This window comes from Saccopteryx bilineata, chromosome 6, assembly GCF_036850765.1.
Source record: "Saccopteryx bilineata isolate mSacBil1 chromosome 6, mSacBil1_pri_phased_curated, whole genome shotgun sequence".
Taxonomy (NCBI): domain Eukaryota; kingdom Metazoa; phylum Chordata; class Mammalia; order Chiroptera; family Emballonuridae; genus Saccopteryx; species Saccopteryx bilineata.
Window position 1 is genome coordinate 184,148,130 of NC_089495.1, and position 10,892 is coordinate 184,159,021.

General features: G+C 56.0%; 1 protein-coding gene and 1 non-coding gene across 3 annotated transcripts; both read right to left on the reverse strand.

Moving 5' to 3' along the window:
- Positions 1-249: 249 nt before the first annotated feature.
- On the reverse strand, positions 250-10,492 carry CDC25B (cell division cycle 25B). 2 transcript variants are annotated; one of them, XM_066235639.1, is made up of 16 exons: positions 10,098-10,491; positions 9,163-9,272; positions 8,214-8,265; positions 5,795-5,836; positions 5,580-5,616; positions 5,206-5,328; positions 4,965-5,087; positions 4,642-4,776; positions 4,167-4,247; positions 3,877-4,053; positions 3,651-3,746; positions 3,063-3,125; positions 2,824-2,922; positions 2,518-2,651; positions 1,773-1,884; positions 250-1,622 (listed from the first exon to the last, which is right to left on the reverse strand). In XM_066235639.1, the coding sequence occupies exons 1-16, from the start codon at positions 10,298-10,300 to the stop codon at positions 1,482-1,484; spliced, it is 1,728 nt and encodes a 575-aa protein (XP_066091736.1). In that variant the 5' UTR covers positions 10,301-10,491; the 3' UTR covers positions 250-1,481. The 2 variants fall into 2 exon arrangements, with proteins under 2 accessions (XP_066091736.1, XP_066091737.1); XM_066235640.1 differs by lacking the exon at positions 5,795-5,836 and having other exon boundaries at positions 10,098-10,492.
- LOC136309662 (U2 spliceosomal RNA) lies at positions 8,494-8,680 on the reverse strand. Its single transcript, XR_010726347.1, has one exon. It is a non-coding gene; the product is annotated as a U2 spliceosomal RNA (small nuclear RNA).
- Positions 10,493-10,892: the final 400 nt, after the last annotated feature.

Sequence of the window (10,892 nt, forward strand, 5' to 3'; positions counted from 1 at the left end):
TGCACCACCACCTGGTCAGGGACTCTTGCCTTCTTGGTTCAAAGTTGAGTAAGGGTGAGCCCAGAGATGCTTGAGCAGCCAGATAAAGAGGGAGACTAGATCCAGTCTAAAAAGACTTGGGAAGACAGCATGAGGCTGCTGTCTTCCCCTTCTGGACCTCCCCAGTCTGCTGAACTTCCCCTTCTGGACCCTATCATCAGGGTCTGCTGTGGTCTTGTCAAGGGCCCCACAGGACACAATGCTGGTTGCTCAATTTGTTCAGTGCTTTATTGAAACAAGGCCCTAACAGATGACTCATCAGGGCCTTCAAGCACAGCCCTTCCCACATCCTGAGATTCAGAAGTCAGAGGTGGATCTGTCCTTGGTTTAGCTGCTTCCATGACATTTCCTTTTGAGCATTTCTAAACCTTAAAAGTATAAGGATTTTTTCCATACAGACATATACTCCTGTCATAGGCTGTCATGCTCACTGAAATGCTTCCACTCAGTATGTGCAAGGCCTAGTTCACCTACAGCTATCCATCCATTCATCATCCATCCACTTGTCCTTCTGTCTCTCCACCCACGGCAAGACGGCAGCAAGTTCTGAGAGGTCAGGCCCCAGGGTTCACAGCAGTGGGGGTTGGGCTTCCAGTGAGGTTAAGGACATAGGCCTTAGCCTTCACCCAGGGGCCCCCCAAATATAACAACATCACTTTCCAAGGCAAAAGAAGACAGGCCAAGTAGATAATTAAGGTTTGAGTCTCTAATCCCAACTGGATAGGGGGAGCCTGCTGGCTAACTTTGGGTGGGGGTAGCCCTGCCTCCTTCTCTTAGGGTGACTGCCTGGCCTCCTGTGAATGTCCTGAGATGGGCCAAAAAATCCAACAGACAAATCAAGCAGGCAGGTAATACTGAAACAGGAAGGAGTAAGAGCTTCCGTTTGTGCTGGAAGTGTACACAAGGAGGGACAGGAAAGTGTATGAGAGAGGAGGACACGCAGACACACTCAGGAGTGCTGTGAGGCCCAGGACACAGTGCTGTGAGGCCCAGGACACAGTGCTGTGAGGCCCAGGACACAGGGCTGCCTCTCAGGGCAGAGAGGAGTACAGCTCTGGCCCATCTTGGGAGAAAGTCTCTAAAAAAGGGGGGGGATTTCCTGGACACAGGAAGATAAAGGGTTAACCCAAACAAGGAAGAAAAAAAGCAAAAAGGCTCCTGCTGAACACAAAATACTTCCTTTGAGCTGAACTTAATCCAATTTCACTAAGTCAACAGGCTGGGTTCTTCCAGGGGCTGGGTAGGGACAGCACCGGGATATGGAGTATGGCTGGAGTGAGACAAGGGGCCTGGGGCTAGGGGCAGACACACAGGACAGCCTCCCTGTCTTTCCCTGGATGGTGCCTGGGGCCTCCAGCAGACCCCCAGCCCCACAGGCCCCTGGGTGGCTGGTGCCCAGGCCACTCAAGGCAATGAAGGTCGGTCAGTCTGTGGCTGGCCCCTCACTGGTCCTGCAGGCGACTGCAGAGCCCCCGCCGGCTCCGCTCCCCAGCCCAGCTGCGCGTCTTGAGGCGGAAGGTCCTCAGCTCGTCCTTGAAGGCCTCATGGTTCATGGGCCGATAGTCTTGGGGTTCACAGAAGGTCTAAGGCAGGATGGGCGGGGTCAATCAATATGGGAGAATGGGTAACTTTTGGGGGGCAGCCCTCCCTTCTCCTACGGTGACACCCGGCCAAGCCCTTTCCCTGCAGACCAACTTTCCTATGGACGCTGCGGCCACGCCTGCCCATTGTACCGGGTGCTGTGGGAAGAATTCCTTGTAGCCGCCTTTGAGGATGTACATCTCAGGATAGTGGAGGCTGGGGTAGTCATTGACAGCCCGATCTCGCTCCCTGATGAAACGGCACCTGGGACCACCAGGGGTGTGGAGTCAGAGGTGGGTGTGCAGCAGGGTAGGCCTCAGGGAACCTACTCCCTGTGCCCACTCCACCGAAGGCCTTGGAGAACCACAGAAGGCTCAGTGCAGGCACTTTTCCATCAGTTTGGCTACTGGGTACAGAAGAAGCTGGGAAGATGGAAGGAAGGAGGAAAATCAAGGGGGGCCTCTCTGTTCCTAGGTGGCTCTCACAGAATCTGTTAGTGATATTTAGTTGGAACCAGGAAAGGGTAAACAGAACAAAGAGAATGGACAAAATTCAAAAGATGTATAAGACTTGGTGAGGAAGAGAGGTGGGAAAAGGCAAGGGAACTTGAACGTCAGAAAGATCGATGTCACTGAGGACTGGGATAGGACCTTTGGATTTTAAGGACCCTGCTGGGGGTTTGGGACCAGCTTTTGGGGAGGGTGGCAGCAATGGATGGAGGGTGAGGCCTGATAGGAAAGACAGTAAGAGGGAGACAAGAGGAAGGTGCCATGCAGAAGGAAGCAGGGATGAGATCTGCTCCAGGCGGTCAGATGAGACAAGAGGCCCAGGCCAAGGAGGGTCTGGCTCAGACCTCTTGGCCTGAGCATCCATAAGCTTGGTGGAGCTGGGACTCACATGCGGGGCCCACGCTCAGATGAGAATTCACAGTGGAAAATGAGGATGACTCTCTTGTCCAGGCTACAGGGCGTGATGGGGCTCTGCAGCAGGAAGATCTCGGCGTCCCGTTCGAGGGGCAGGTTCACAGCACTCTGCGGGGGAGCTGGAGGTCAGGCCAGAGCCCGGGGCCTGAGTGGCAGAGCCTTCCCCCAGGCAGTGCCTACCCTTCAAAAGGGTGACCCCACCTCTTGCTAGGAGGACCCTTCCCCACAAGAAGGTGCCCCGACAGAGGAAGGACAGAGCCAGTGCGTTTTCCGGCCTCACCTTGATGTGCCCGCCTTCGTACTCGTAGGGGTATCTGCAGTCCACAATTACAAACCTCTCCACGATGTTGCTGAATTTGCCCATCAGCAGGGCCACCATCTGTAGGAACCATGGAGGCGGGTCCCAGTAGGTCAGGCTGGCAGGCAGGGGCTGGCCCCTAACCCTACCTTACCCAGTGCTTGCAGCCTGTTAACCAGGGAAAGTTAACAGGCAAGCGGCTCGTCTGCACCCGCACCTACCATTTCTGGTGAGATGTACTTGAGGTCTTGGTGCTTGCCATCCACGGTCTGTAGGAGGAAGGCCTGAGGGGAGCGGCAGAGAGAGAAAGGTTGAGAAAGAGAAGAGGAAGAAAGTGAAACGGGTAAGCTGAGGAGCACGGAAAGGATGGAGTTCCCTTCCCAAGCCCAGAAGCCACACCTAATTGGACCTTCAAATTCAGCTCTGATTCCCAAAGCAACCGAGAGGCACCTCTTGGGTCTGACACCCCGGGAGCAACCTTCCTAAGGGAAGCGATGGACTCCTGCCTCCTGCCTCCTGCCCCCAGCTCTGCCGAGCCCAGGGATGACGCCTGAGGAAGATCAGGCTAAACATTAGTTTGGAAATATTTTTCAAGATGGAGGCACCACTGATGCCCGGACATATGTGAGATAGTCAGGAGACCAAGGACAGCCAGAGAAATGAGGCTGGGTAAGAGTAAAGGACAGTAGGACACAAAGGACAAAGCAAGGGGGCCTCCGGGGAGAGAGGGCAGCCCTGACGCAGCTGCTGGGCTGGGGGGGAGGGCACCGTCAGTAGGGGTGGGGCCTGAGGGTCTGGCCAGCTCATACCTTGGAGTAATCCCCAATCAGTTCACGGTGGTCACTATCTAGGATGTTCTCAATCTCGTCGTGACACAAGGACTTGGAGCGGAGGACACGGGCTTTCTGTGAGACAAACGGCAGCCCAGGTCAGAGGGGAGGCTGCCTGGTATACCCCCTTGCTTGTGCCCTGGCTGAGAAGGGCTTGCAGAGTGGACTCGGAAGGTGGCCGCCCACCCCAGGGGAAGGAACTCACAGGCTCCTCAGCCTCTTGCGGCTCCTCCTGAGGGGTCACGCTCCTCCTCCGCTTGTTCTGTGTGGGCAGCTCCCTGTCCTGGGGCCGCTCCAGCCTCTTGAGGATGGGCCGGATCATGCCACAGGGCATGGAGGGAGAGCGGAAGAGCCGCTGGCACTTGCTGTACATGATGAGGTCCTGGCGAGGGCAATGTCAGGGGACAGAGTGCTAGCTCCTGCTCCCCCCAACCCCACCTGGAGGGTAGGGCCCCATCCCTCCAGGTTCCGGGGCTGCCACCCCAGAAAACTCACCTGTTCCTCTTCCTTTTCCAAAGTCCTGACCAGTGGGGCGCTAATGAGTCTCTCCATGCTTGGGGGTACGGAATCACGGTCCTGAGGCCAAATGAACAAGGCTGTGGTCACATCCTCAGGCACAGGCCAGCCCCCAGGCCCCAGTCCTTCAGTCCAGCCTTCTCTGGCCCTGCCAGCACCTCCACACGGGCAGAGCCAGATGGCAGGGACCCCTTGCTGCCAGGTCTTGCACAGAACCACAGAACCATGAGCACCGTGGCCATGAAGGAGCGTCTTCCTGCCACACTGTTCATCCTCCCCTCGCTGCGGCCTCAGCTACCTGCTCTTTGCAGATTAGCCAGAGGTCAGGCTGTGACTCAATCACCGCCAATTCTTCTGACATGGGAATGAGATTGTGGTCTTGCTGCTGGAGTTCAGAGCTCTCCTCTTTGGGAGCCCCCAAGGAGGGAGACGTAGGGGCCTGAGGGCTGCTTACCTTTAAGTCATTCTCCAGGATGTCCACAAACCCGTCATCCTCCTCCTCGGGAGCCCCCTTGGTGGGGCTCAGGGGGAAGCGCTTGGCCAGGGGACTCAGCTCCTCTACTTCCATCTTCCGCTCAGGGGTGAGACACTTGTGTGGGTGACAAACACACTCGTGTGGGTGGCTTCTCAGGGGTGGGAACTCGAGACGGTCCCTGCCCCTATCCTGAGAAAGGGTCCCCTGCCTCAGGCTCAGAATCACCCTCCCATGCCCAGGATGCCTTGGCGGCACCTCCCATGTGCACACCTGCCCTGTAAGGGTCAGCCCTCCCAGCGTACCATGAGGTCGGGGGCTGAGCTTGGCCTCTGGGCAAAGGTTTCTCTGCGGCCGGTCCACTCAGCCAGGGCTTGGGCATGGCTGGGATGTGTGGGCTTCCACGGCATCTTGAAGACAAATTCATCCTGTGGGCAAGGTAAGGGGGTGGGATGTGGGCATCATCAAATGCCAGGGAACCAGCCCAGCGTGTGCCCTCTGCCGCTGGCGTGCTTCCACTCCGGCTCTGGCCTGCTGGAAGCGTACATTCTCCTTATCTTCCCCAGAGCTGTGGGCAGTTTGGCCACGAGCCTCGCTCCTCCTCCAGCTGCCAGGTGTCTGGGTGTTGGTGATGTTCCGAAGCACAGGGCTGTGGCCCAGAAGCCTCACCTAGGGAGCCAGAAGGGCAGCAGGTATTGAAGGTCCCATTTCTCTAACACCAGCACAGGCCCTACCTTCTCCCATCCCGCCTGAGTCTTCCTGCTCGCCCATCCACCTCCCCCAACCCAACCTCCCACAGCCAGATTAGGGACATCTGACCCCAAACATACCCTCTAGGAGTTGGGCCCCAGAACCCTCCTGCCCTTCCCAATCCTGGCCAGTATGCCTGAGCCTCCTATAGAGTCTCAGAGGGCACTCACCGGCAAGGAATGGAAGCGTTGGATGGTGAACTGCTTGCTGCCGAAGGAAACAGGGACACGTCAGAGCTGGAGGGTCCAGGACCATAATGAAGAGCACGCACAGTGCTGCTTCGCCCTGCACACCTCTCCCCCACCCGTGGGAGGGCCTGGGAGAGCAGAAGTGGCCTGTGGTGGGTAGACCACCAGAGCCTGCAAGAGGAAGGCCAAACACTTACTTTCGAATGAACTGGCTAGCTGCCTGGATGGCCTGTTCAAATCTAGGAGAGAAGGGCCCCATGTAGCCTACTCCCTGCCACCAGCATCAGTGCCCCCCATCCACAACCCCTGGGGACTAGGGCAAAGGGTCGTGGAAAGGGGAGGTAGGAAGAATGTCAGCTATCTGGCCACCCAGGTATTGGGAGGGGGAAGATGAGAGGCAGCCTGGGATTTAGAGGATGCCTTGAATGCAAGAGGGCTCAGAGAGTGGCAACGATGGAGACAGCTGGGTAGGCTGCGGGGTGGCTGAGTGTTACCCAGACAACGGTCACACCAGCCTGCCCGGAGGCCTTCCACCTGTATGCAAATGACCTCAGTGAGGCCATATGGCCACCAGGAAAGGCATTCATCCATCCCCTGATGACAGGTCTTGGCTGACAATGTGGGTGCCTCCAAGGCCTAGATGCCAGCAAGGCTGGGTCTCCCTCCTTTTGTGGGGCTGTCCTGGCTCCCCCCAGGACAGGAGCCTGGTTAAGTGTGCTTCTGGATCAGCCATAGTCTGCCTGCCAGATCCCCCAATGACAAATGTGTAGGGTCACATCCTAAGGAATTTTTCTAGACCCAGCCTCTGTTCCACCTCCTCATCCTGCCATAGAGGCCAGCAGGCAAGGAATTCCAACAGATGTTCCTTTTGAGGCCGGAGCACAAGCTTCTGTAGATAGGCCCCGCCCCCCTAGCTGTGTTACCAGAGGCCACCTGCCACACAGGACTTTGTGCATCTATGCATGCACACAGACATACACAAGCTTCTTTTTGAGAAACTGTAACAGTCCAAGCAGGTGCAGAGGTGGGGGGGTGGGCATTGAGGACTAAAATATCAGGGGGTTGGCCCCAAGGTATGTGTGTGGGGGTGGCTGTACCCAGCCAACCTGGCATCAAGGATGACCAATTTCATTGGCTTGGTTTCCAATCTGCACCTGGGCCTTGGGGGTAAAGCAGCAACAGCTCTGTGTTGCTACCAAAACCGAACATGCAGTCCCTCCACCCAATTCTCTCCCCATTTCCTGTTTGTGAACAAACCCTGCGGCCTAGCCCAGTCTGATCAAAGGCAGTGGGAGGAAAGACAGCCAGCCACTGCCCTAAACCCAAAGCCATAGTCCCCAGCCCAGGTTAGGGATGCCCAGCTGTTCTCATTAATGCCTGGCAGCTGCTCTCCCAGCTGAGGCTCAAACAGCTGGATGGGAACAGCTGTGCTCTGGAAGGTACTACTCCCGCCCCACCACCAAGGGCTGAGATCTGTCCTCAGCAGAGCCCACTAGCTCCCTCTCTAGTCCCTCCCAGTAAGGGCCTGGTCCAAGGGTAGACCAGAGGGTTAAGTGTCACACCAGAGGTTGCTGATAGGATGGCAGAGGGCCATACCAGTCTACAGCAACTAGTTTGGTTTAGTGATAAAAGCTTTTGAATTAGTTGAACCATATTTTAAAATTGTGATATTTTGCCTGGTCTGTGGTGGCACAGTGGAAAAAGCATCTACCTGGAATGCTGAGGTCACCGGTTAAAAACCCTGGGCTTGCCCAGTCATGGTACATATGACAAGCAATCAATGAACAACTAAAAAGAAGCAACTATGAGTTGATACTTCTGGCTCCCTTTTCCCACTCTGTGTAAAAATAGTTTTTGGGTTTTTTTTTAATTTTTTTACAGAGACAGAGAGAGAGTCAGAGAGAGGGATAGACAGGGACAGACAGACAGGAACAGAGAAATGAGAAGCATCAATCATTAGTTTTTCGTTGCACATTGTGACACCTTAGTTGTTCATTGATTGCTTTCTCATATGTGCCTTGATCGCGGGCCTTCAGCAGACCAAGTAACCCCTTGCTCGGGCCAGCGACCTTGGGTCCAAGCTGGTGAGCTTTTGCTCAAACCAGATGAGCCCGCGCTCAAGCTGGCGACCTCAGGGTCTTGAACCTGGGTCCTAGGCATCCCAGTCCGATGCTCTATCCACTGCGCCACTGCCTGGTCAGGCAAAATAAAGTCTTTTTTAAACAAAAATAAAATAAAATAAAATTGTGATATTTCACACACACCCACACATACAAACACACACCTATATAGGCAGTAAGGAAAACAGGATACATACCAGGCCTGTATTTCCACAAGGGCTGGCTGGCGTCAAGTAGCTGCTGCTCCCAGAAGCCACTGTCCCCACCACCCTGGCCCTGAGCCCACTAGGGTCTGTTCCTGTGAGAACAGGAGCAGACCCTTCTCTGAGACAGGGAGCAGAACCCAGAACTTAGGAAGGTCTATTAGTACCCCATGTGGGGATCTGGAGGGCTCTGTCCACTCTCCCAGGCTTTCCCGGTGAGTTTATGCTAGAGCTAGGATTCCCAAAGGCAGGTGCCAACTCCTTGGGAGTGGGAATCCCTCTTCTCTACTCACGTCTGCTCTGCTCTCTGGGGATCCATGGGGCTGGGAGAATCCATGCAGAGACCTGAGGGGACAGAGTGCCTTGGTTTGACAGTAGTGCCATTTTCTGCACGATTTCCCCCACCATATCCCAACCCTATTCAGAGAAGGGAAAAGATCTTAACACATTAAACAAATGAAGCAAAACCCACTCATGGATCCCTCCCCAATTGCCCAGGGCTGACTTCCCGTTTACTGTGGAAACACCTCTATATGGTTTAGCTACGCATTTTTCTTTAACTGGCTTAAGATCATTGGTTCTGGAAGAGCTAACAGCTTTTTAAAAGAAAAATATTATAGCTAAGGGCAAGTGAGTGTAATTAAATAACCAGCTTTCAGCCATAATGCCTCCCAGGTGGGGTTATGGTTCAGGGAATTTGGTTTTAAACTGATAAGAACAGATACTACACTTGATCTTAGCCAAAAGGCCGAGAAGCGATCAGGGAATTTAGTTTTTTTTTTTTTTTTTTTTTTTTTTTTTTTTTTTTTTTTTTAAATTTTTATTTATTCATTTTAGAGAGGAGAGAGAGAGGGGGAGAGAGACAGAGAGAGAGAGAGAGAGAGAGAGGAGAGAGGAGAGAGAGACGGGGGGAGGAGCTAGAAGCATAAACTCCCATATGTGCCTTGACCAGGCAAGCCCAGGGTTTCGAACCGGCGACCTCAGCATTTCCAGGTCGACGCTTTATCCACTGCGCCACTACAGGTCAGGCAGGGAATTTGGTTTTAAAGAGGTAAGATCTCATCTCAGGAAGAGGGCCCCACCCAACTACCCGCTCTGTCATTCTGGGCTGGATGTGGTGAGCCCTACCACAGGTGGGTGGGGGGAGGCCTCTCAGGTACCCAGGTTGTTGGAAGAATGTTAGTCCAATTGGCAGGGAAATGGGGAGGCTCCGGCAGGCCCCCAAACTCCCCTGGGCCTCACCTGCATCAGAAGATTCAGAGGACTCAGACGACAGGGAGGATGCAGACGCCCGCCGCGGGGACAGGGATAGGCATGTGAGCAGGCTGCCTACCTGATGCTTTGGTATCTCCCTGGGAAGGTAGCAGGGACCCAGGGAAGCAGAAAGGTAAATATGGGGTTCAAGGGCTGGCTGGCCCATGCTCCCACCAGCCATCCACTTCTGAAGGGCCCATCCAGCTTCTGTACTGCCCCAGGAGAGGTGATGGCATGGAAAACCTGCCCTCTTCTCAAGCCAAGGAAGGCTCCTTCTACAGAGTCGCTAAGTGTCTTCTCTTTGTTGACTGATTTAAGAAAGATCCTCCCGATTAGAGGGGGAGGTGAGCCCAAGACAAGAGGAAGGGGCTGGGATAGTGGGGCAGCAGAGAAGCCCTGGAGGGCCTTAAGCATCTACCCATCCACAAGCCTTCCTGGAGGAAGGGCTAAGATTTGGGTTTCTGTTGCTGGGAGGACAACCCAGCCTGGACCCTGCAGGCTAGCTCAGGCAGCAGAACCAGCATTGAACCCTTTAACCCCCAGGAAAGAACTAGGGGTAGAGGGGGCAGGGGCAATGGACATGAGAACGGGACTGCTCTGCCACCCTCAACTTTTCCCTCCAGGCTCATGATCCCTGCGTGGATCAAAACGGTGGCGATTTGGGCAGAAATTAGGGAGGGAGCATGGTGGAGGCATACTGGAAACGGGGTGGGGTAGATGGTCTTCAGTCTTGTGCCCGTGTAGAGCAGGTCACCTGTAGAGTGTGGCTTCACTGCAGTTGTCCCGAAGCAGGCTCTGCCCGAGACACCTCTCCTCTCTGCCTCTCGGATTCGGATCCCATGCCGGGTTCCCCAGGAGGCCCGTGACCCAACACCCTAGTGAGAACCTGTCACCCCACACCCCGCCTCCTTGGGGCGCCCTACCTGCCAAGCCCGGCGAGGTCGTGCATGGTCTGGGTGATGGTGGCGACCGGCGAGGAAGTGGCCGCGCGCTTCGGGGACCCCAGGAGGCCATGAGCTCCCAGCCGGAGGCCCGGGAGGTGACTCGGACGTTCCGCGCTGCCGCGCACGCCGGCCGGACTGAGAGCCGAGCTCGGCGCGGCGGGGTCCGGTTGGGGCAGCTCCATCGTGGCGGGGCCCGCAGAGGCTGCCCGGACGGCAGGGCGCCGGGAGACCCACAGACGCCGGCACGGCTGGCCAGGACCAAGTGGGGAGCGGGTCCGGGGTGAGGGGAAGGAAGGAAGCGCAACGGGGACGGAGCGAGGGAAGCGAGGGAGGAGAGGGAAGCGGGGAGGATGGGGAGGGGGGGAGGGATGCGGGGACCAGCCACTAGTCTAGGAAGCCTCAAGCAGCAGCTGCCACCTCTATCTCCTTATATATTCGAAAAATAACAGCGGCCGCGCCGCCGGACGCCACCAATGGGGGCGCGGGTTAGAGGAGGGCGGGACCGAGGGCGGGGCCCGCGGGGAGAAAGGCGCGGAGGCCAGCCCTGCCCCGCCTGGTTCCAGGCTTAGGGTGAGGCGGAGAATTGGGGTTTCTCCCACGCCCCACCACCCTTACTCCACCCCATACGCCCAGGCCGGAGAATCCTGGCTTCCTAATTCCTCTTCTGAGGACGTGGTTTGGAATTACACACCCCCAGCGGAGAGAGCCCCAGGGGACGCAACAAACCTCTAGGATGGCCTCAAGAGGGACCGCCGCGGTTTAGTATCATTTATA